Source organism: Mauremys reevesii, linkage group 2, assembly GCF_016161935.1.
Source record: "Mauremys reevesii isolate NIE-2019 linkage group 2, ASM1616193v1, whole genome shotgun sequence".
Lineage (NCBI taxonomy): Eukaryota > Metazoa > Chordata > Testudines > Geoemydidae > Mauremys > Mauremys reevesii.
In genome coordinates this window covers 251,725,150-251,751,192 of record NC_052624.1, presented here as the reverse complement: position 1 = coordinate 251,751,192, position 26,043 = coordinate 251,725,150, and the positions used below count along the sequence as shown (strand labels likewise).

Here is a 26,043-nt window from a genome sequence, read left to right as displayed (position 1 = left end):
AGGTCCTGTATGTGGCAGGATGATGTCTGTCACATGTTTGAAATGCTGATCTATAAAGACAAAATCAAAAAGTGGGGAAGGAGATGCGAGATACAAGCATAATGCTCAGGATGGTGATTAGCTATTCCAAAACAAAATCAGGGTTTGAAGGATTGTTCATTTAATCTTGAAGAAGTTTTTCTCATTTTTGCTTTTTTTGAATGGCTTCTGTGTGAAAACCACAGGTTATAGACACTTAAACCACATAGGATATGACATTTACCTTCAAAAGAAGTGACGCTAAAGATTTGTAACACAGTTTGAAAAATGTTGCTGAAGAGCGAAATCGGTTTACTCAAAGTCCATACTACAAATGCACCTCCAATCCATCTGAGATTCAAACATAGCACTTGTTGGGAAAGTTGTGATGCTTAAGATGCAGTTCCTGAATCCTGCTGACCAGCCCCATCTTTTGTATCATCCATCGTTAGCTAATGTTTACTGAGGTCTTGATGCTGCAGTTGGATGTACGCAAGTTCAAAAAACTGCCTCTGTGGGAATCTAATTGCAGAGCAGGGCTTAAATATGGAACTTGCCTTTACCATGCCTGTTGAGAAACATAAGTCTTCTAGCAAAGCAGAACTGTCTCAATTCTGCATTTCATTCTGTTGCTGCTGGTCCCCATTTGCCAAGGGAACTTTCCTACTGATGAATGAGAGAGTGCCTCCCCCCACTTCCCCTGTCAAGTTTTATAATTAAATCTTAAGACATGACTGGCTGTACATCTTAGGTGTGTTAGGGCTTGAGATAGAAATGCTTCAAATGCAAACAGTTTGTGCATTTATCAGCACTACTACGCAATTCATCTTCTTGCAGTTACAAAATGGGCCTTTGATTAAGATAGTGGTATATTTTGCATGCATTGTCTTTCTCTGTACTTATTAATTTGATCAATGTGGATTGGGCCAAGATTGTTACCCCAAAAAACCCACCAAAACTATGTTGTAAAATTGCTCCTAAGGATTTTTGTGTATTTAAAAATAATTTGAGGAAATTAATTACATTAGTATGTTTGTTTTTTCCAGGTTTTTGGTTCAGACTTTCCCTTGTACCCTATTGCTCCAGCTCCCTTCTCCTGTCAGAAATGATCTTTCCAAAGTGTCTTCTGCCCCTCCTCCTCCAGTTGGTTTTCTCATTTCATTTTTGTATTTTTCAAAAATGTTTTAAATTGGGAATAGCTTAATGCTCCCAAATGCCTTTTTAATTTTATTTTTTTTTAAAAGGCTGGTTAGACTGTAGGAGGAGTACAGTGAGAACCTGAAACTGCAAGTTTTAAAAGACAGCTGCAATTAATTTGTTGTAATACCATACATAGCTAAAATGGTTTTACTAAAGAATACCAATTACAAAGGGAATTTTCAAAATGTTTTGCTGTTTTTAATACCTCTTTGCTGAGTCAATAGAAGCAATCACAATCAATCACTACTGTTTTATTGCTGCTACTGGTATGACATTCAGTTTTGCTGATTTAGTTTGTGACAGTAGAAGTGTAACTTAGCAGATGAAAGCATGAAGGTGGAGACTTTCATAGTTTCTCAGGTTTATCTTTTAATACAAAATATTGTGTAGAAAAACACACATGCACAAGCTGTTTGCTGCTCTTTACTCAAAGCAGCCAGGACCAGCCACAGCCAAAGATGTGGGTAATTTAGGATCATTATTACTGTATTACAGTAGTGCTTTAATGTATAACAGACATCTTCACCACTTCCCAGGACACCAGCTTCGGCAGCCTCCCTTCCAAATGGGAATCAGCAGTAATAGCCAGGAGGTTCCTGCATTGCCTCTTGACATCATTCACTCAGCTCAAACTTAGATTCTGGATTTCTTTTTTCATGTGCTGTATTGCTAGTAGTTGTTGGCCCCTTCATCTTGAACTGCTCTCACTGCAGCATCTCTTCATCTGCCTAATCTAATTCTCCCTGCTTATTATTTTGCTTGCCATCTTCTCTCTTTCCCCCTTAGGTTCCCTTGCACTTTATCTACTCCTGCTTGAACAGTTCTTTCCTATCCCACCTCCTTCCCCCAACTAGCCCCTGGAATGAAACATGTTTTTCCTATCCACCTGGAATGGAACTCTCTCAAAATATCCTTTAAACCTAAAATGAAGTCCTTGTCATAAAAATAGATGACAAAAAGATAAAAGGTCGGGGAGAAGGAAAAAGCAGAGCGATAGTAGGTTCAAGTCTTTGTTCAGTTATATATATGTGTGTGTGTGTGTGTGTGTGTGTGTGTGTATATATATATATATATATATAAAAACTTACAAGACTTATGGCTGTCATTGCCCTCACTACTTATATGCTATATCCCTTTTACCCACATTTTATATCTCATCTTTTTGTAAGTTTGTAAGTTCTTTGAGACTGAAATTGTCTTTCTGTATGTTTCTACAAACTCTTAGCGCAATGAGGCCCTAATGCTGGTTGGGAGCTATCACAGACTAAACAAATAATTTAACTGGAGTTTAATATTAAACTCCCCTCCCCCTTGCAGTTTGACACTACTTAATGTGTACAAATAAGTGTCTGTGTTGCACTAATTTTTCTAATAACTTATTTTAAGACAATCATCAAAATGCTTAGCCGCCTTAATGCATTTACTTGAGTGGCACTTCCTTGGTCACTAACTATTGGCCTGATTCTACCACCATTGAAGTCAATGAGTTTTGCTATTTATTTAGGTACGAGGAGGATCTGGCCAATAACAAACAGGTAAAATGATTTCCTACAAATTAATTTAAAAATTGTTCAATTTTTACAACTAGATTAAATATTAAATCAGTCTTCATAGGTGACATGCAAAAGGGGGGGGGGAGAATTGGCTTCTGTATTTTGTGTAAAGTTCCTGAAAACTTGACCCCAAAACCTGCTTGTTTTTCTATTGAAATACCAAAAATATCAAGTCTCTGCTTCCCTAATTTTGCTGCACTCATAGGTCTGAAATATGGATTACGAGCTTTCTCATTCTTAATATTCAGGGGCTGAAGATGTCAAATCTTTGAAACTTTTCTCTAATGTTTCTTAACTGTTATCCAAACACAACATGGTTTAAACATTCCAAATAAAAATAGCTTCCCCTCTCAGATTTCATTTATATTGTGTCTGATTTCTTCTTCATAACAATTGCCTGTAGAGTCTTCCAGGTTAAAGAGGGTAGACAAAAATCTGAATTTCTAATGGAAAAAAATTACCCCTCTCCAAATTTCAGGCTTCCTTTATGCTGCGTAAAGAAGCAAAGTGTGGGGACCTTTTCTTCCACCTCCACCTTTCCTGGTCAATCTTTTTAAAAAGTACCCTTTTTTTTTTTTTTTTTTTTTTTTAAATTCAGTGGTATAATGGCAGAGGGGTGGTTTTATTTATTTATTTATTTTTTAATTTTTTTTAAGAGGCTCCCTCTTTCTTCCTTCCTACTGGACACATAGTGGTCCATCTTAGTTGTATATTTTTTTCCTTTTGTGAAAATAGATTACTTGTATAGCATTTCACAGGCTTCGCTGTCAGGACTGTTTCACCCACTTCCGAAATGTGCCCCTCTGTCGGATAGAACTCTGGAGCTATTTAACAGTATATAGAAATGATGCAAGCCATTTTAAGATATCTAATACTGTATGTTGTTACGGGGGGCAAATAGGCAGCCAGAATGTAATGTGATCAGAACAGTCCCACTCCTGCAAAAAGGTATTATTCCCAGGAGTGTCCAGTTCCTCCGATTTTAATATCTGCTAAAAAACTGCAGCACTGTGCAGGGCCAGTGGTTCAGTCCAAACAGGGTCAGGCAGCTTATATCTGACAAGATTGCTACTCTAAATAGTATGGCTTCAGGCACAATATGAAGCAAGTGCCATATAGTGTGACGCTTAATGAGTTTCTTGGCATAAAACCAAAAGGCTGGATAGACTGGGGTGGGAACTACCTGGAAATTTTGTGGCTGCTGTACTGGTAGATAGAGGGGGGAAATAATCAGTTTTTGGGACATGCAGGCAAAGTGGTACGGTGACCTATCCATCCCACAGGCTGACTGGCTTTTCAGTTTTGAGTTATTCAGCCTGAAATCTCACTTCTCATAAAAGTATGGCTGCTTGTTTTTCTGGCCCAGCACTGCCTCCTAAACAATTTCCCCCCCTCTGTTTCCCTTCTAAAACAAGGTTGCAATATCTGATGATAGACAAAAACTGAAAACGATTTCTTTGTTCTTTAAAAATTCTGTATTTAGATGAAGTTTTACCAATAATAATCAAAAGAGATTTTAATTATGGAAGTAAGGCACTATGTAGTCTGTAGCTTCCCGAATGCACATTATGCAACAAGTCTCCCTAATTCCTGCAGCATAACAATACTGGCTGTTCTATTTTGGCTGCATTTTAAAGCAAATTAAAAATGCAAGACTTACTGAATTTATTTTCAAATGTAATATTGCAGTTAGAATAATGTTCCGTAGGTTTAATTTGATAAATTTAACTTGGGTGATAAATGTAAGAACATTCCAATGTGCTGCTGTATTTTGTATTGACAATTGCGTTATTGTACTTTTAAGTTGGGAAGACTAGAGGCTTTTGCACCTGCTTTCGGTGGAGTTGAGGTGTTAATTTTGGATTTGGAGGATTTAGAACTGACTTTTTGTCCTATACTATTTCAGAATGTACCTTTTAAGATAATATTGTTGGATTGGATTATGGTTGTGTATTGACCTGTATAACTGATCCAGAAGAGGATGTGATGTCTCCCATTTAATGATTGTGTGTAAGCTGCTGTTCTGTCTCCCTAGCCCTGGAATGATTAAATGCCATGCCCAGGGTCTGTTCAGTCCCTTTCTTTAGGCACCATTTATTTATTGCACTGACAATCTTTAGCAAACACCAAAAGTAAAATAGTTCAGCATAAATCCAACAGCTGCCTTTCCCCGACCCAGGGGCTTTCTTCCCAGAGCTTCCCTACTCCTGGAAGCACTTTCCGAGGCCTTCTATAGAGCATCTGCATGGCAATCCACCTTCTCCAGGGCCTGCCCCTGGAGCTAGCCTGCTTTCTATGGATCCCCCATCTCAGGGCTTGTCTACACTACCGCATGGAGTTGATCTAAGATGCCCAACTTCAGCTACGTGAATAGCATAGCTGAAGTCAACGTACTTAGATCTTCTTATGTGGTGTCTTCATTGTGGTAAGTCGACAGCTGACACTCTCCCGTTAACTCTGCTTGCGCTTCTCGTTCTGGTGGAGTACCGGAGTTGACTGGAGAGCGCTCAGCGGTCAATTATCGCATCTATACTAGACACGCTATATTGACCCCTGCTGGATCAATCGCTGCCCGCCAGTCCGGTGGGTAGTATAGACAAGCCCTGAGAGTGAGCTCTTTCAGCCTTTAAGGCAGGCCTGCACAACTCATAAAGCGGCGAGGGCCATATTACTCCAAAGAAAACAGCGGAGGGCCGAAACCCCCACGGCCCTGCCGAACCCTCCCCCCCAGCACTGCCAAAATACCCCCCCAAGCGCTGCCCAAAATGCAACCCCCCCAGCATCGCCTGCCCTGCGAAAACACCCCACCTCAAGCGCCTGCGGAAACAAACCCTCCTTCCCCAGCGCCGCCCCGTCGAAACAGCGGTATTGAACCTTGGTAATATGTTATAGCAAACTCCTAAGGTAGTATAATTAAGATAAAAGAAAAATGTCTTTTTGCTAGAAGTAGAATAAGATCTTCCCCCCACTTTGTAATCAATTACCCTCTTGAATGAATGAGGTGTGACTGAGGAAAGCAGCACCTCCAGACAGCTGCAACCCTTGGGGAGGGGATGGGAGCTGGACCAGATCAGTAGAACAGGTCAGCCACCAACTCGTAGCTTGTCTCCTCAGCCCCCACCCCCGCTGGCTCACCCGGCCCCCGCCACTGCCTGCCCGCTCGCCGCCTCAGCCCTCCACCCCCATAGCTCATCTGCCCCCCTGCCCACTCGCCTCCTTAGCCCTCCTCCCCTGCCGCCAGCTCACCTACCTCCCTGCCAATGCCCGCTCGCCTCCTCAGACCCTCATTCCCACCACTCACCTGCCTCCCCGCTCGCCTTCTCAGCCCCCCTTTCCCTGGCTCGCATACTCACCCCCCTGGCCAGTGTTAAGCTGCCAAAATCTTAACCGGTTCCCTCCTCCCCACACAAGGGGTCGTGGCCCGCCCCCGGGACTCCTGCTCCATCAACCCCCCCGCGTTCCTTAACTCCACCCCCTGGGACCCCGGCCCCATCCACCCCCTTCCCTGTCCCCTGACTACCCCCTGCCACCCTATCCAACCCCTCTCATTTCTGATGGCCCCCGGGACCCCTGCCCCATTCCACCCCCCTCCTTATCCAACCCCCCCGCTCCCTGGCCCCTTACCGTGCTGCCTGGAGGTGACTGGCGGTGCTATGGCCGCACCGCTCAGCTGGAGCCAGACCACACTGGCACTGCGCAGCGCCTGGAGCACTGGGTCAGGCCGAGCTTGCAGCCCCCCCGCTACCTGCGAATCAGCTGTTTGTGTGGGAAGCCTGGGAGGGCTGAGAAGCAAGTGGCGGCTTCATGGTCAGGCCCAGGGAGGCGAAGGCAGAGCAGAGGTGAGCTGTGATGGGGAGCGGTTCTCCTCCCCCCCTCCAGCCCCCCGGTTACCTTCTGTGGTGTGGGCGGCCCCTCTGCCCCAGCTCATCGGCTCCGCCTCACTGAGCTTCAGCATGAAGCTGCCGCTTGCTTCTCTGCCCTCCCTGGCTTCCAGCGCAAACAGCTGATTCGCGGGAAGCGGGGGGAAGGGGAGAAGCACAGTGTTCAGCAGAGGCGGAGCGGTGGTGAGCTGGGGCCAGCTGCTGGCTCACCTGCCCCCCCTGCCACTGCCCGCCCGCTCACTTCCTCAGGTCTCCGCTGCCCGCTGCTGGCTCACCTGCCTCCCCCACCACTGCCTGCCCGTTCGCTTCCTCAGGCCCCCTCCCCCGCTGCTGGTTCACCTGCCCCCCGCCACTGCCTGCCTGCTCGCCTCCTCAGCCCCCCCCTCACCTGCCGCTTGCCTACTCTTCTCTCGCTCTCTCTCCCTCTCCTCCGCACGGGCAGCACAGTGAGCCCACATGGGCCACATGTTGTGCAGGCCTGCTTTATAGGAATCAGATGCTCATCAGGCAGTCACCTGACCCATTCCTAGCTTGGTCGATCCCTCTCTGCCAGGCCCAATCACCTATTCTAAAAGAACTGTGCCCCAGAACAGTACACGCTTGCCTCAGGCTCCCCAGCCCCTAAAGGAGAAGACCATCCCATTATAGAATGCCTGTGAAAATCCAACCAAATGTGTCAAAACCACCACGCTTGCAGGGCTAGTACTCTCAAGATCATCTTCTAGCTTGCAGAATGTGGTCTGCAAATCCACTTCCCTCTTGCTGTTTAAAAACCTACTGGATACACACTTATGTTCTCTCTGGTGGCTAGAGGAAAGTAGCTGAATAAATCATTTGCTAATTTATCTTTTTAAGTGAGGGGAGGAGGAAAGAAACCTCCTCATTTGCATATACCCAATGCTATGCACTAAGCTTTGCTGAGTATCTACATTGCCTTACTGATGTTACCTTTGTTCTTTCTCATACCTTTCATTACCTTATTGCATCATGTCCTAAAGTAGTTTGTAAGTTTCACGGGGTATGGGTCTTAGTACATTTTGGAATTATTTTAAAATAATCCATAAACATGTCCTCTCCTACCCAAGACTTAGGTGTGGATGTGAAAAAATTGGATATGATACATAATTCCTTACTACTGGATCTTTAAAGTGTATCTGAGGGTTGATCCTGGCTTTTGAGGTTCCTCACACATATTTAGCCCCAGGCCACCAGACTCCATATGTCACAAGTACACCACTTGACATTCAGACTGCTGTAGTCCTCAGTAACTTATGCAGTTCTTTGCACCCATGTCACCTCCTGAAAGTCGGGGGAGACTTGAAAATCTGGTCCTTCCTTGAACCAGTATCTTGTTTCCCTGTGGCACTGTAGCGCACTCATACATGAAAACTGCACATGTGCACTATTGGAGGAGATCTTGAAAAGCCTGCTTCTCCCTAAACTGTGTTCACAGTTGGCACTGTGTTCTTGTTACTAATAGCGCTCTACTACTGAGGCTCACTGACTACTGTGAAGAAAAGGATGCCATCTGATAGAATAAGATTTTATATTGACTATAGATCTATAAAGAAGATTGTTTTATTTAGTGTAGTGTATACGGATATTAATCTAAGTGATCTTATCTTTTTTTCCCTTTTGAGAAATATTTCTGTGCTATGTGCTAAAGAAAAGGTGGAGTCAGAAAGTTAAATAGTCTGTCAAATATACCACATGAGTACCTGTGCAGTTCTAAATGGCCCCATTATGTCAGTAGTTCAGGGACCAACTTTATGCCTTGTATTTTTGACTTCAGTGGAGGTTGAACCAAGGATTAATTTAGTTCAAGATGTTGTCACTTTCATAAGCCCTCTTCCAGGAGTGTTCTCGTAGAGCAGGGGAATCAAACATACAACCCACATAATGTATTTATTGGCCTACATGACATTCAGATTCTTTATCATCTAAGCATTCATTTAAAAAAACCCAAGTCTCTAGCCCTACTATCTACAGGGAGAACCTTCCAAATGTGAACTAACTGATGCTTTGATGTTGGCCTAATTCTGCAGATAGCTTGAAACCATGACTTAAGGGTGTGAGCTACTTCCCCCATCCCCCAAGTTGATATTCATTCAGATTAAAGCCCAGTAATGACACTTCAGTTTCAACATTAGCCATCTAATCAGTGATCATTTTGGTGGATGGAATGGAGTGGGCAGTAATGAAGTGGAATGGAGGAGCACACTTGGCTGAAAATTGGGAATTTCTTGAGGGATGGAAATGCTGAGGAAATTACAGAAGACTAGTAAATATGCGGAAGTGGGAGTGAAACAGGCAAATGAGGATAGAGAAAGAAGAGAAACACAGCATAGAGATAGTGGTGGTCCTAAAGGGAATAATGTTTTATAATAAGTAATGTATGTGAATAAGACACTAAAGAAATTTACATAAATTATACTTAAAAGTAAGGTTGCCAAGTCAAACACTCAGAAGATTGGAATGATAGAATTAAGGTTGCCTGTGCATACTCATGGTTAGTCTTTAATTACACAATCACGTATAATTTTTTCCATAGTACCCACTCTTTATTTTACAAATGCATAGGTATTCTATGTTGCTTTTTATTTTCATCATTCATTGTGTCACTCCAGACTTTACTTAACACACACCATCCAGCGAATACAAAATTATTTCTGTTGTGTTCTCCTCATAGTATGAGTGCTTCACAAACATTTAATGAATTTATCTTCATATCTCCTCTCTGAGATTAGGTGATCACTTTACATCTGAGGAACTGAGGCAAAAAGAGAGCGAAGATTGAGTGAAGTACCGATTAATTCTGGGTTCCCAATTTGAGAAGCCTAGGGCCTGATTTTTTTTGTTTTTTCAGCCTAACTTCAGTACCAGGAAAATTGGTTGAAACTATAGTAAAGAACAGAATTATCAGACACACAGATGAACAAGATTTGTTGGGCAAGAGTCAACTTTGCCTTTGTAAAGGGAAATCATGCCTTGCCCATCTATTAGAATTCTTTGAGGGAGTCGATCATACATGTGGACAAGGGTGATCCAGTGAACATAGCGTACTTGGACTTTCAGACAGCCTTTGACAAGGTCCCTTACCAAAAGGTCTTAAGCAAACTAAGAAGTCATGGGATAAGAGGGAGGCCCGCTCATGGGTCAGTAACTGGATGAAAAGACAGAAAACAAAGGGTAGGAATAAATGCTCAGTTTTCAGAAAGGAGAGAGGTAAATAATGGTGTCTCCCAAGGATCTGCACTGGGACCAGTGCTGTTCAACATTCATAAATGATCTGGAAAAAGAGGTAAAAAGGTGTCAAAATCTGCAGGTGATATAAAATTACTCAAGCTAGTTAAGTCTAAAGCAGACTCTGAAGAGTCACAAAGGGATCTCACAAAACGTATGTATTCTGAATTGGTTTCGTCCTGGATACAGGATATCTTCAAATCTTAGGTTCTGAGTGATCCGTTGTGATTTAATAGGGTTTTTTAGTTGTGCCCTAGCAAATCACCTCTGGAGCCTTTAAAAAGAAATCTGTCTCACTAGCTGTCCTCCATTCATATAGTACAGAGGATGATTTAAGTGATAGCTTACGTAGCAGTTAGCAGTTCTGCAATTTCATGTCTGAGTTCCTTCAGAACTTTTGAGTGAATACCTTCTGGTCCTGGTGACTTATTGCTGTTTGTTTAATCCCAAAACCTCCTCTACTGACACCTCAATCTGGGACAGTTCCTCAGATTTGTCACCTAAAAAGAATGGCTCATATCCTTTTTAGTGAACACCTATGCAAAGAATTAATTTAGCTTCTCCACAATGGCCATTACTTCCTTGAGTGCTCCTTTAAGCACCTCAATCTTCCAGGGGCCCCACTGATTGTTTGGCAGGCTTCCTGTTTCTGATGTATTTAAACATTTTTTTGCTGTTAGATTTTGGGTCTTTGGCTTGTTGCTCTTCAAATTCCTTTTTGGCCTGCCTAATTATACTTTTACGCTTGACTTCCCAGAGTTTATGCTTCTTTCTCTTTTCCTTAGTAGGATTTCGTTTCCAATTTTTAAAGGATGCCTTTTTGCCTCTAGCCATTTCTTTTACTTTGTTTAGCCATGATGGCACTTTTTTGGTTCTTAGTATGTTTTTCAATTTGGGGAATATATTTAAGTTGAGCCTCTATTATGGCGTATTTAAAACGTTTCTGTGCAGCTTGCGGGCATTTCACACTTGTGACTGTACCTTTTTTAATTTCTGTTTAACTGGCCTCCTCATTTTAGTATAGTTCTCTTTCTGAAAATAAATGCTACTGTGGTTGTCTCTCCCCCCAACGTTACATTTAATTATATTATGTTTGCTCTTACTAAGCAGTTCAGCTATATTCACCTCTTGTACCAGGTCAGTATGGGGATAGTTGAAATCCCCAATTATTATTGAGTTTTCTATTTTTATAATCCTGCTAATCTTACCATCAGCTTCCTGCTCAGGGGGTTGGTGATTGTATACCACTGTCAAACTTTAACAGGTCTCTACTGAGGATGTGTGAATTGTCATTTGAAGGTTCGTAACTTGGCCAAATTTGAGTGAATTTTGATAGGGGTGGCAAAAGGCACATCACTCACACCAGTGTGTGTGAGAGGCATCGTCCTCCCGTCCCCATTGTCTCCAAAGCATGCGTGTGCTAGAGCTTCTCAACAAAAGAGTGGCAAGAATTATTGTAACATGGGCTAAAAACATTTCTTCCTAATCTTGTTGTTGCTTGGAAACATCTGAAAAGTTCTAGTTGAAACTTTAAAAAATTAAGTAAATAAAAATGAAACTTTTTTTTTTAAAGACAGACACCTGGCATGGAGAATTGCAACTTGAACATTTTAAGTTTGGGAGAGTTATAAGCAACTGAAAATAGGGTCTTATAATGAACATTTTAGGCAAACTTAACTATAGGAGGAACTACTAGCTCTCTTATAATAGTTACGTGTTTAATTACATAAAGGTCATATTGTACCCTTGATCTTTGTGCTAATCCTGCTGATAGAAGTGAGCATGTCAGTGAGCGCAGTGGGAGTATAGAGTCCTGATTTATACCTCATGGATTGCAACTTGAATATTTTAGGGAGAGATCTTCACCTCTGCTTCATTTCCTTTATGCTGCGTAAAAGATCTGGAGTGTGGTATAAAGAGACCTTAAATGTCCTATATCCAGCTGGGGGAGGATAGCCATAATGCTGCTTCCTCAGGGCCCCATAAGATCCTGGTGTAGGGATTGGGGATCATGAATCCAAGGTGCCTGTTGCAGGTGAGGGCCATAGAGCTTGCTGCAGCTCACTTGGCTATATCTACATATGCTGCAATCACACTTCCCAATTGCAGTGTAAGCGTTCAAGTGTTCCTGTGCTCTGAAATGCTTAGAAGGAGACGATTACTTACAGAGAAGATGCGCTCTGTACCAGACTTACCCCTTTTCTCCATAAAGACTGTTAGATGCATTTAGTTTTTCCTTATTCAGGCAGCATTTGTACAGTGTTGATTGGGTAAGAGTTCCTGCGGCTTTGGTTCCCAACCAAATTAAAATATTACCTTTTAAATCTGGGAGACATTTGGAACCAAAGTATGTAGATCCTAAGTCTTTGAATCTTCATATTCTGAGGCTTCAGGCACCTTGTCCAGATCATTGAGGAGAGAGAATCAGAGCAAGCACTCTCTGAACTCCTGCTTAGCTGTTGGCTAAATTGCACTGTAAGGGTATGGCTACACTTACGGTTTGCAGCGCTGGTAGTTTGCAGCGCTGGTCATCCAGCTGTGTAGGAGCAGCACTGGTGTGTGGCCACACTCACAGCTACCAGCGCTGGTGTGTGGCCACATTTGCAGCATTTACAGCACTGTTGGGAGTGCTGCATTATGGGCAGCTATCCCAGCATTCAAGTGGCAACAACGTACTTTTCAAAAGAGGGGGGTGGAGCGGGGAAGATAGAGATAGTGGATTTTTGCAGCCAACACTGTGTGTTAGCTTCCTGGATTGAAAAATCACAAAATGTTCGCGAGCCCTTAGTCTTAACTCTTAATTGCAAACAGCCTGCCTCCAACACGGACTCCCTGCTGTTTCACTCACTCCCTGTGGTGTACTGTGACAGGGAGCGGGGAAGAGAGAGAGAGAGTGGATTTTTGGAGCCAACACTGTGTGTTAGCTTCCTGGATTGAAAAATCACAAAATGTTCGCGAACCCTTAGTCCTAATTGCAAACAGCCTGCATCCAACGCTGTTTCTCTGTCAAGCAAACATTCACTCCCTGCCTCTCATTTGATTGTTCACAGCCAGGTACAGATAGCTCCTGTTTGCTGTGATCAGTGTTTATTTTTTTAGATAAGCAGTTCAACGGAGCTCCCATCGGAGTTCACAATAAAACAAAGAGAGGCTGCATAACAAAACAAAGAGAGTAATTTATAAAAGCATTCTGGGATACATCCTTATACCCTGGAGGCCAATCACAGCGCTGGTGTGTGGCCACACTTGATGACCAGCGCTGCAGCACCAGCGCTGGAATCCTTATTCCCCTTGCTGAGTGAGGTGTACGGCCAGTGCTGCAGCCAGGGAGTTGCAGCGCTGGAAGTGCCCTGCAGGTGTGGCCACTTACTAATTGCAGCGCTGGTGGAGGCTTTCCAGCGCTGCAACTCGCCAGTGTAGCCATACCCTAAGTATCTTCAATATGAGAGTGCTTTACTGCCTAGAAACAAACTTTATTCAGAGACAGGGGAATGGAAGTTACTGCATGGTCCCTGAGGACTCTGTCCCATCTGTGGAGCACTCCTTGGATACATGCTCTTGTGGGTTCTGTTCAAGCTCAGATCTTTCAATCAATTAGGTGTCATAAAGAGTGACTTGGAGATGTTTGTGTAAACGTTAGACTTTAAGCTGTTTGGAGCTGGGTCCATATCTTAGGCACTATTGAATAATAAATATTTCTGATTTCTCTGAATTGTCTGCCTATTTTCCCGTACATCAAGTTGCATTTGTAGTTTGTCTCTTTATTTGACACTTTTTGTATTTGAGCTTTTTCCCCTCCCTTCACTTTCTTTTATTTGAGAATGATGTGTTTGTTTTAAATCTTCTAAGATCCCACACCCTTAAATGCCCTGGGAAATGGCATCTTTCCCTTTTGCTATGGGGTTGGAAACAGTTTAATCTTAGATAGGTACTTGTTCCGCCTGATGTTTGATCATTGTTAAGGCTAAGATTTTTGTCACGGATATTTTTAGTAAAAGTCAGGGAAGTCTGTGACCTGTCCCTGACTTTTACTAAAAATATCCATGACAAAATGGGGAGTCTGGGCAGCTGGCTGTGGGCTCCAGGGCCCCCACCACCCATGGGGCCTGGGAGCTCCATCGTCCCCCCTCCACTGGTGGCTGGGAGCGGTGGTAGTCCCCGCCCCTGCCACCCAGAAGTAGCAGGGAGGTTCCCTCTCCCCCGGCAGCTGGGAGTGGTGGGTGGTGGCACTGGCTAGAGTCATGGAGGTCTTTGGAAATCACAGATTCCGTGACTAAATTGCAGCCTTAATCATTGTTTGCCTGCGTTACCCTTCCTAGCCAATACATATGACGTATGGTGACAAGACAGGAGTAATGAATGCCCTTTTCTTTCCAACAACCAAAAATGAGTGAGAAATGTGAGCAAAAAGATACTGTACTTGGATTCTATGGTAATGGGTGGCAGCATAAAATCCTAAAGTAGTTTGTTGAATTGAGGCTGGCCCCTGCAAAATTGTAGTGCAGTTTCCTGGCATCTTGTAGTGTTTGTACTGGGTTTCATCACTACGTAGTAGTGAGTAGTTGGTATAATATATAACTTTGTTGCCTACTGATGCAGTGTCTGACAGTGAATTGCACAATTTGTCTGATGACTTGTGTTCTGAAATGTAATTTGAGTATTAAGTGGCAGTCCATGTCTTCCTGTAGTTATGCTGCTGTGGTGATTTCAAGTTGTGTAGTATGTTGGAGAAGCCACACAATGGTAAGAGGTTGAGCAGAATAAATCATGTCACAAAACAAATATGCTGCTTAAGTGAAGTTTACATATAATACAGGATATTTTCATATACCATGCACTCTTTTTTTTGTTGTTGTTGCAGGTTAAGGGAAGTTTCAGAGAAGCTGAATAAATACAATTTAAATAGGTAAGATATATTAGCCATTGCTGTAAAACCATTCAGCAAAACACTTTTTCTGACTGACAAGCAAAAGTTTACATTGTAGATATACATTTCTACTAACGTTTTACTTTTTTGATATATTTCTGAAAAAGGTAACTTACGTTTGGGTAGGAAGTTCTAGCTGTTGATTATCTGTTAGTAAGCACCCATCTCATACAATTAATTTAATTTGGAGTATAGGCTCCACTTTTTATTGCTGACTGAAATAAAATATACAATATTGCTTTATCACCTTTTAAGGTTTTGTTTTGCCTTTTCTGTGCTTAATGACTGAAAATACATCATATTTGCTTCAACTAATGTACATTTTTAGTCATTTGAAATGTTTTATATCAGTAACCATCATTGCACATTGCTTCTTCCATATACCACTTTGTACAATTCTTGTTCAGAGTTCAAAAGTTTAAAAATGTTATACATGCTCACTTTTTATTTTCAGCCACCCGCCTTTGAATGTATTGGAACAGGCTACTATTAAACAGTGTGTGGTGGGACCAAATCATGCTGCATTTCTTCTTGAGGTAAATTGCTCAAATCTGTTCTCATAACAAATTTGAAACCATACAGTTAAACATAATCCTTTTTAACATCAAATTAATCAGCAACTGAAGACTTGATTTTTCTCTACTGACTTGTATTTCAATTTTGGACACTTGTTTTTCTTATGTTAAAAATAGGACGGTAGAGTCTGCAGGATTGGCTTTTCAGTTCAGCCAGACAGACTGGAATTGGGTAAACCTGACAATAATGATGGGTAAGAAAATACCTTTTTTGTACTCAGCAGATATATGAAATGGATAAATCTGAATTTTCTTATATTTGTCTTTGAAATCTATCCTCAAAATTTAAAATGAATGCTAGTACCATATAGGAAATCTTTAGATATGCTACAGTGGTTGTGATTATGTGGCCGAACAGTTCAGTTCTAGCTTGATAGTTATATTTTTGTGTTGAAAGAAATGCCATACCTAATACCAAAATGATAAAATTCCTACAGAATCTCTTTAACATAATAAACAAGATCTCTTTCTGAAAGGAAGAGACTTAAGTGTTTAAGCCCCATATTGAACCTACTCTGAAAATGGTCCTGACTGGAAGGACTTTCATTAACTTTAGCCCAGGTAAGTGCTCTTGATAGGACTACTATCAAAATAACTCTAATCTGGGCTTAAAACAATCTTTTTAATGCTAAAATAGCAAGTTGTTGCCTCTGGTTTTACAGAAATAACAGTGACAATTGCAATGTATACATATACCTTAAATTAAACATGACGTTCAGAGGCTACCTCAATTCAAAGTAATTAGAGTTATATGTGTTTGCAGTTATTCTATTGAAAAGGCTTTTTTTGTAAGAAGAAAACAATGGATTGCTGACATGAATATCTATTAGGCATGCTTTCCATATCTCAATATACACCTTACTATTGTGCAGTTAGAATAGTTTGGAGTATTCCCCAAGGGTGTTGCTTAAGCTGGTGTGTTACCAGACTAAGTCCCTGAGACTTTAGACCTGGGATTCCAGGTTTTGTTCTTAACCCATTTGGGATTGTTTTGTGACTGATTTACCATCTTTTACTTTCAGTTCAAAGTTGAGCAGTGGCTCAGGGGCAGGAAGGACATCCAGGCCAGGCAGGACTAGTGACTCCCCATGGTTTCTGTCTGGTTCTGAAACTCTGGGCAGACTGGCAGGCAACACCCTTGGGTAAGTTTTGATAGGATTGAGGCTGCAATCTTTTTGTACCATATTTGGGTATGTGTGTATACACATATAAATTGTATACAATTTGTATGAAAGAAGTTTAAATGCAGCAATTGTTTAGCTAGGGCACAACTAAAAAACCCTATTTATTAAATCACAACTGATCGCTCAGAACCTAAGATTTGAAGATATCCTGTATTCGGGACGAAACCAATTCAGAATACATACAACCAAAACTAAACTCATATTGTTGGTTGTATTGTCCTTTAAGAAGTATTAGTGTTTGAATTTTGGGTCAATACTAATTTTTAGAGGGACGCTGTCTATTTAAACACCACACTTCTGTTGGAAATCTTTTAGACTACTACTTTAAAGTAATACTTTAACATTTTTAAAGGGATTACAGAGGGAAAAAATTGTGGTTTATTTTGTGCATTTGGCAACATCCTGTTCATAGTTTTATTGTTTGCCCTTCTGTGTACCTTAGTTGGTTTCCCATGTTTGTGTAGGCCTTTCACACAGTAAGAGGAGACAAAGTCCTTTAATAATAATAATTAATAAAAAAGGAAAATGTTGATTGCAAAACCACAAAAATTGAGACAGGAATTTGGAGGAATACTACACAATTTTTAATTATTTCAAATTGCCTGGATTTCAAATTGTTGGTGTTCCATTGAAGTCAAATGTCTATATATCCATGTAAATTAGTCTTCATTATTTAATCATAATCGATTTTGCATTCTGTGACTTTTTTTAAAAGACCTTTTGAACACTGCCACATTTTGTTAGTGTATATTTCAGTGGATATTATGAAATTCTGTAATCACAGTCCCTGAACATGCGGGAAAATTTGCAGCATGGTTAAATAGAGGAGAGGCAATGGTTTTTGTCCAAAGTGGAATTTGTCCCTTACTTATGTCAAAGAATAAACTAACGTTAGCTAGTGCTTTGTATGATTAAAATGAAAGAAATGCAACCCTATACAATTTATGTGGAGAGCAATGTTCCCTCTAATTTTTTCCATCCACGTGCGGATTAAATATGTGCACCAAGGTATATGCCTGTGTGCGCCACCAGTAGAAACAAAACACCTAGATATAATAGCGATTTTTAAAAAGTTACCATAGGGATAATTACTCCAGCCAGGACAGCTTAGGCATTTTAGAACTCACTTCTCAAAAATAAATGTAAGTGTAAGAGAAATAAAAATTATGAAATGTACAGACCAGTCAAAACACTAAAATAACACACTTTGAAAGAATAAAATTACACAGAATATATGTGCATTGCAGGAAGTACCAAGAAGTAACAACAATTAATACAAGTATGTGTTCGGAGGGGGTGGAGTGTGTGTGTGTGTGTGCGCGCGTGTGTGCTGGTTGCTAGGGAAAGCTGTGCACTGTCTCTTTAAGAAATTCACTGAAAGCTCTCCTGCTCTGTCCTGAGCCCTGTTGTCTCCCCTCCTGTGCTTTGCGGAGATTGAGGTGGGGAGAGTGTGTGTGTGTGTGTGTGTGTGTGTGTGTGTGTGTGTGAGTGAGAGAGACTGATTGTGAGCTGGCTGCTGCGGAAATCTCACAGTGCATTGTCTCGTTAAGAAAGGCACTCAGCTACTCACCTCAGCAGCAGCAGCTCCGAGTCCTCCTGAGCCAGGCTGTGTCCTCTCTGCCCTGTTCTGCAGAGAATGGGGTACAGGGGCGAGGGGAGAGGGACACCCTGACATTAGCACCCTACCCCAACCCCCACTCTGTGCAGCCAGCAAGAGGGTCCCGGTAGCAGTTCAGGATGGAGCAACGTGGGAGTGGGCACACATGCTGCCGGCTGTGCGCGCTTAGCTAATCAGCTGGGTGGCACTTAAATCTCTCCTGCGCGGCTGCCAAAGCACGCAGCTTACAGGAAACACAGGTAGAGAGTCTGAGCCTTTTGTCCCAGTTATATTTTTAAGGCAAGCTAAAAAGTGTCTGGGTTTGTAAATGTGTAGAAACTTGGTGCTGGAACAGTTCTTGTATAGCTTAAGGCATGCAGCTTCTAGCTGGGATCTAGAGAGCACTACACTGAATTTTTATATTCTCAGTTGAGCACAGTCAGTGTGCTTGATGCTGTATGAGCAGGACAACAACCCTAAGGAGCTTCAGACCTTCTCTGGAACTATTCAAAAGTGGATAATTGAAGGATGCCAAATCAGCACAACAAAAGTAAATGTTAACTGCTGTAGTGAAACTTTTTCAAATTATGGAATACTTATACTAGAAATCATCTCATGATCCACCTCCCATATCTGCTTAAACTGGAGTTAACAAAGTTATAACCAGCCCACATTAGCCATAATAATTGTTTGCAGAAACACTGTTTTGTGCAATTCTTTAAAAATGGTTTCCTAACTAGGGGAAAGTGCAATATTGACAGAACCTCTAGAAATTAGGCGAAGATAAACTTCATCTAATTCAATATTAACTTGCGTCCAGTCCCCTTTCCTCCCAAATATTGCACCTTCTCTATTTTTTTAATCTCCTGGAATGTACAACTTTATACATATTAGTATCAAATCTCTCCTTGCTGCTTCAAAGCCTCTGCTCTTATTTGGCCAAGTTATTGCATGGTTGCTTCTGTTCACTTGTGTTTTTGCTGTCTCTCCAATTTTGCTGCCATCAAGAAATTCATGGTTGATGCTTACACCAAAGGAATACCCAACAGAGCCTTGTTCTCAGGCTTCCTATTTTCTGGGATGTGTTTCAATTATGTACTTTTTCTTTATTTTGACAGACCAGCTTTAGAATGTCAACAGTCCACTGTGTACAATTTGAGAATTTTGGTCTTAATGCATTGATAGAAATAACTTAACTATTTGAACCATGTAGACAATATATGCCTATTATAATTCAGAGTAATTCCTTGTATCCTGGAGTATAGGACTAAACAAATGAAGGTGAAAAACAAGATGTAGATGTGTCTACACTGAATATAACTCCCACTGCTGACCGTGTCAGCTGATTCGGTCTCATGCTGTGGGGCTACAATATTGTAGTTTAGACATCCAGTCCTTTTTTTTTTTTTTTTTAAATCCAGCAACTATTTGTGTCTGAACTGCTTTCCTAGGAATCTTTTTAGCAGTTGCTACTTCAGACAGCATATATATTTCTATTAATTCAGAAGTTTGGTCTTCTGTATTTTCTCTTTTTGAAACTGTTAAAGATGAGGCTGGTCCTTTCTAACTAGTTCTGTTCATACTGTTGATTAATTTGTCAGTGGTGCTATATCTGATATCGTTAAGCCTCAGTGTGCAATATAACAGTATCTACATTGGTCAGAAAAGGTCTCTTTCTGAAGGAATGGATGGCTGATTTATTCTCCAAAGCCTGGTCTTATCTAATCTGAAACTAGAGACTTTCAGATTCTCAGCATGCTGCGAGTTACCTAGGTTTACTCCAGCATAGATCCTTCTGAAGGAATTCTGTGGCTGCTATAAACTATTAAAAGGTAGCCGTGATAGTGGATTGAGGATGGATCTAGAAATTGGGAGATCTGTTTTTGTTCCTTTTTGGCACTAACACATTGAACAAGTCACTTCTGTTAATCTCAATTACCCTATCTATAAAATGTATGGCCCTACCAAATTCAAGGCTATGAAAAACATGTCATGGACACATACTACTCCTGGGGAAATTGTGCTCCAAAAAAATAAAAACAAAATTGCGTAACTTAGGTCGACTTACCTCTGTAGTGTAGACAAGCCTTAGCATCAGGGAAATGACTGCATGCTTCAAGGCACATTTTCTCTTGAGTAGTGACCTCTTCTAGATGGACAGGTTAGAAGAGCTGTTAGATATTTGTAAAGACAGTCAGCTGAGTGTCGTGACCATCTCTGAAGCTCTGTTGGCTGAATGTGGCAACCTCCTCTGATGTGCACTTCTCAGAACAATGCTATGCACAGTTAGGTGTAATACTTTTTTGTTGATGTTACTGTTGCTTTTAGAAACTCCAAGATTCATGACTGATGTAGAGTCATGAACAATAAAATTTATTACCCCAAAATCCTGGTTCTTACAACTTCTTCTGTACAGCCCAAGCTTACACTTTCAGTTATTCTGAATTGGCTAGTTTTACTGCTCTTTACATTGTTTATGCTTTATTAGTGTTAGAGATCACTGCTCTGGAGAAATCAACTGAGAATTCAAGCTGACAAGCTTTTCTCTCTTTTACATGGAGGTGACATGGCTTAGCCTCAGTTGTACTTTTCTCAACCTGATAGAAATGAAATGTATCCCATAAGGTGTCTGATGTGAAGATTCCAGTGAATAAAATCCAATATATTTTACCCTTTTAAAATAGCTCAGAAAATGTACAGATCTGTTTAAAATAATAATAAAAATGTAAATCCCTTAGAAGCCGCTGGAGTTCAGGGGTTGGTGGAAGTGGAGGAGGATCCTCTGGTAGATCATCAGCTGGAGCTCGGGATTCCCGAAGGCAAACCAGAGTTATTCGCACTGGACGTGATAGAGGATCTGGACTGTTGGGTAGTCAGCCACAGCCAGTGATTCCAGCATCAGTAATTCCAGAGGAACTCATTTCACAGGTAGGTGAGCTGGCAGAACTTTGCCTTTGTTGATAAACCTTTGGAAACTGTTTGTAGATTGATAATTGGTGGGGTACTATTTGGTATTGTGTATTCTCTTTGCCTTTTAATTTCCTCTTCTATCTGAAAAACGTGACCTTGTCTTGCTGAATTTTTTTATTTTAGATTTATCAAGTTGATAGTCAAGGACACACTAGTGCCAGTTTCCCCATAATGGGAATGAGTGATGAGAATGGTAGATATGGGGAGGTGGTGACTTTGGCTGTGAGAGCCTGCACGTTGAGGGAGCTGAAGGCAAGGACCAGAACTTAGAGGTGAAGATGAGGCATGGCATACATGCATAATGTTATAGAGTTGGTAATCTGCAGATACAGGGGATGTTGTAGGAAAAGAGTTCATGTTCAAGAATGGATGTCAAGGTTATTGATAGTAGAGGCAAATGAGCCTCTGTTAAAGAGGATAAAGGAGATGGAGTTGGTTGGGATTGCTTTATTTGTCCAGTAGAAACACTTTGATCGCAATCCACTGATCACAAAGCCCTGGGTAACTGTGCTCATGTCCACATTAGAAACTGTAACACTCTTAGTGTCCAATGCAGATGGAAGAAAGTCAGTTTGTGGCATTCTTATCCACTGGAATTCTAAGAGCAGTTGGGTAAGTAATGACCCATTGTCAGTACAGAGTCTTACTAGACTCCCATAGTCATCAGAGACTGTCCTGAGCATGCTCTTTGCTTTCCTCAAGGATCAAAGCAGTAGGCAACAGATTGAAATTAACCTGATTATTGTAAGTTTTACTGTTACCTGTGGACTTAAGAAGACAGCATTTCATCCACTTACTTCATTTCACATTTGGAAAGTTTTCTTTGCGTTAGAATTTTTTAATTTTTTTAAATAAAAGCTTAAACGCTGGAGAAGCTGAGGATACTTCCTAGGAAAGTTTGTTTGTCATTAGTGATTGAGGGAGTTTTACAAGGCCTGGTTCAACAAAGAAAAAGGAATAGATGCATAAGCAAAGGAGGGTAGACTTTATTTAAAAAAAAAAAAAAAGGCAAGCAGCAGGTTGAGAATTCAGTCTTCAAAAGTCTGTATAGGAGGGCATAGCAGCCAATGTGTTTGAATGAGACTGAGGTGGGAGAGAGCCACCGTTGGCAGAAAGGAAGGGATTAACAACATTATGGAACCAGTTGCAGCTCCATAGTTAAGATTGAGTTGAGATTTTCATTTGCAGCAGGGAATAAACATCTTTATGTACAGAAAAATACAGTATATTCTCTCCTTACTCTGAGTATAAAATGAATTCTTTGAGAATTTACAAGTAAATCCATTAAGTAGTTCAATAGTTTAAAATTAAATTTAAAATGCGTCCTTTAAGAAATCTAGCACCTAATGATCAACATCTTTGTTCTCCATAATGATTTTAACAACAGAATAATACAGACTCCTCAGACTTCCTAAATAGCTAAAAGTCACTACAATCTGGATATATAGGCTTCATTTGAAAAACTTTTTTTATGGTTGATATTTTTTTTCCTGTTCTTCGTAACTGAATTTCTTCAGACTCTGCTGAAGAATAACCTGCTACACAGAGAATTCCATGAAGAACCTGGCCTTTCCATAATGGTCGCTATCTCCCTTCGTTCTCAGTAGGACAGGTGGTCCTCTAAGCCTCCTGACAGTATAGGGCAGGGGTATGCAGCCTATGGCACGTGTGCCAAAGGCAGCACACAAGCTGATTTTCAGTGGTACTCACACTGCCTGGGTCCTGGCCACTGGTCCGGGGGGGGGCTCTGCATTTTAATTTAATTTTAAATGAAGCTTCTTAAACATTTTAAATACCTTATTTTTGGGGTTTTTTTTCCCTTGAGGGTCTCTGAAAGAGAAGACTTTATGTACCATCCTCTTCCTACAAAAAAACTTCTGGGTTATGAAAAATATTGGCCAGAAACCCATTAATCCTAAATATTCCCTTCCAAAAGATGTTGTACCAGATCTATTCAACAGAGAAGGTAGCAGGGTGTGTGTGAGTGTGCACTTCCATATCTTAACCCATTTGTATTTTTTTTTTAATTTAATTACGAGTGTCCTGGGTTTAGCACTCTTGGTTATGAGTTAATTACTACATTCTGACTATGTTCCCATTTTTTTCTATATTCCCAGATGAAAAAACACATTAAGATGGCGTTAAGGTTGAAAGTACACATGGTAATTTAGACTCTAAATTACCGTGTGTACTTTCAACCTTAACTCCATCTTAATGTGTTTTTTATCTGGAAATATAGAATGAAATCAAGCAGTAATAATGCATTAACATCTGTATACAACTGTGCATCTTCAGAAGGTGATATTGTGAGAGGTGAAAGTCAGCTTTTTTTTTTTTTTTGGAAGATCTTGTAGTATTGGGAAAAGTATGTGGGGCAAAGGAATGAAAACGCAGTCTTGGCTCCCATATAACAAGTTATCTTTCAGCTGTATTACCTTTGTTCATTAGCTTCTTCACCTTGGCATTCTTCATTACCGTATGCAAACTATCACGTGGCTTTTGGGGACTTACAAAACCCAAATCCCAGAATCTTGCTTTTCATTTGGAAACTTGGTTTCCATGTACTGGTGAATCAAAATGTTGACCATTGGCCTTCATACACTATGCTTGTCTCTTTGAGAAATCAACAGTAGCGCTCCAACTTTTCACTACTTCAGGAAGTTTTGCTCTTGTAGAGAGAAATCACTCAGAGTGGTGGTTGGTGAATTGGGAATGACAAATAACAAACAGTGTTCTGCATTTTATAGGCACAAGTTGTTTTACAAGGAAAGTCCAGAAGTGTCATTATACGAGAACTCCAGCGGACAAATCTTGACGTAAATCTTGCTGTAAATAATTTGCTGAGCCGTGATGATGAAGATGGAGATGATGGAGATGACACAGCAAGTGAATCATATCTACCTGGAGGTTTGTATATTGTGATCCTTACCTTTTTTCCATCTTTCAAATACTGTTGAGCTCTCCTGTTTCAAAAGGGTTATCTGAAAATGCAAACAAGTTCTCAGCTCTCTCTGTTTGAACATCAGCAATGTGCTCTGTGCTGTGCAAGATACACAATGAAGATATTCCTTGCATCCAGGAGGTTTCAGTCTAAGATATGGGTAACAGGTTGCACTGGGAAGACTGGAGAAGGGAATAGCTTTCATGTTTTAAAAAATCTAACTATTGTCTTGACTACTTTGTGGGTAACACACAAGTGAGTCTTTTTTGGATGCTGGGCTTCACATCATCAGCATTACAAATTATGCTACTGTTCAGTGAGATGACTGCCATGCAGTTTGTCATGGATTATAATTCTAATGATGAAATTAATTCTTTAAATTTTGAATCTTAGTCTTTACGTGGTAATGTGAACTTTTAAGATGCATTTTTTTTAGAGAAAAATGTGTACAGCTTTCTATTAAGATATTATTTTGTGTAAGGGCTGAATAGGATCTAGCTTAATAGTCTTTGACAGTTTTATTGAGAGCATCTATTCTTTAGCTCCAAAGTATCCTCATAACTAAATCCTATAGTGTCTTTCCCTTGTAATTGCTTTTAAAAGTCCTTCAGCCTTTTCTTGCATTGACTAATATTTCTGTAATTGGACTTTACTCAGTAGGAAAACATGCTTGAAAATATGTAGTAGCCAAGTCTAATGTTTGTATGTTCTGGTTAGGTGCATAGTATGAAAATCAAACATCTAAACTCTGAGTGCATAGTAGTTTTTCTTTTTGTATGATAGAATGACATTTTAGTATATTTTTCTAATAAAATGGGTTTTTCTGCTCATCTGGTTCACCAAGAAGCTCATGGGCTTCCTTCATCTTGTCTACCATGTGATTGGACAAAGGTGTGTTTTCCTGTATTTGCATCTGACAAACTTCTTTATTTTGCTTTAGAATCAAGAGTCCTTTGGTTGAACCTGTAGGCACAGAGAAAGCAAATTAAGGCACTTTTGTTCCACCTTTCTCTCTAGTAATTAGTTGCACAATCTGTCTGCCAGAGATGTAATTGAGGAAATAAGTTCATTTTACTCTCCCCAATTTTATTCAAAGTAAATATTCTTATTCCTGAGAAAACAAGGATGCATCAATCCTGAAATTGCCTCCAGCTCTGTAGATAAGCACCCTTGGTCCCTGTTTAGACCAGAGTTTCTTTCCACCCCAATCCTGTGCTGAGTTAATGATTCTCTTGATTAGTACTACTTCAGATTATAGCGGCAAGCTTGCAGGGACCATCTGACAATCTATGATTTGGAACACGTCTGTGAGTACTGTGACCTCAGTTGATGACTTTAGATTGTTTTGACTCAATGTAAGATAATTAGTCATGAGCACAATGTCTAAGCTTTCAGTAAATTCCTAGAAAACAGTTTCTTCCTTAGCTAACGTTTTTTATGATCCTCCCTTTGGAAAGAACAAACCTTTCTAGGTAAGACTGCAAATTCCTTACATAAAATTGTAATCTTTCTTATCTTATCCCACACTCCCCCTGAGAAAACTGATTTATTTTCAAATGTTTTGTGGGCAAAGGGATTGGAAATAACAGAAATGGCACTTTTGACACCCTTCAGCTCCAGTCTGGATGAAGTTAATCCAGAATTCCCAGTTCTCAGAATATGCTTTCCCTTGTCTTTCATAAACTACATTAGATTTTTACAGGCTAAAGTTGATAACTAAGAATTGTCACCCTTCAAAGAGTGTTGAACTATAGTCAAGATCTGGACATGGCCAAAGGCCAACTTAAAAATATGATGACTCTATGCCTGTGAGACTATTCTTTTGTATAATGAATTTTTGCTTACAAATTTAGCAGTTCTTCTAGCTCTTCAGAGTCAAGTTAATTGTTAGGATTAGGATAAAGCATAGGCTCCAGTAAAAATGGTGGACCAGAATACCTTCCCGATATCTCTT

General features: G+C 40.6%; 1 protein-coding gene across 15 annotated transcripts in view; it reads left to right on the top strand.

Annotated features, from left to right (window-relative positions):
- The window catches only part of UBR5 (ubiquitin protein ligase E3 component n-recognin 5), a 147,335-nt gene that overhangs the window by 9,762 nt on the left and 111,530 nt on the right, over nt 1-26,043 (top strand). For 9 of the 15 annotated variants that reach the window (XM_039526102.1, XM_039526101.1, XM_039526099.1 and 6 more), the window contains exons 2-7: nt 14,748-14,801; nt 15,277-15,358; nt 15,515-15,591; nt 16,420-16,539; nt 20,917-21,106; nt 23,896-24,055. In XM_039526102.1, coding sequence (XP_039382036.1) covers nt 14,748-14,801; nt 15,277-15,358; nt 15,515-15,591; nt 16,420-16,539; nt 20,917-21,106; nt 23,896-24,055 — 683 coding nt within the window. The remainder of the gene's footprint in view (nt 1-14,747; nt 14,802-15,276; nt 15,359-15,514; nt 15,592-16,419; nt 16,540-20,916; nt 21,107-23,895; nt 24,056-26,043) is intronic. The other 6 variants (XM_039526103.1, XM_039526106.1, XM_039526112.1 and 3 more) reach the window with 2 other exon arrangements.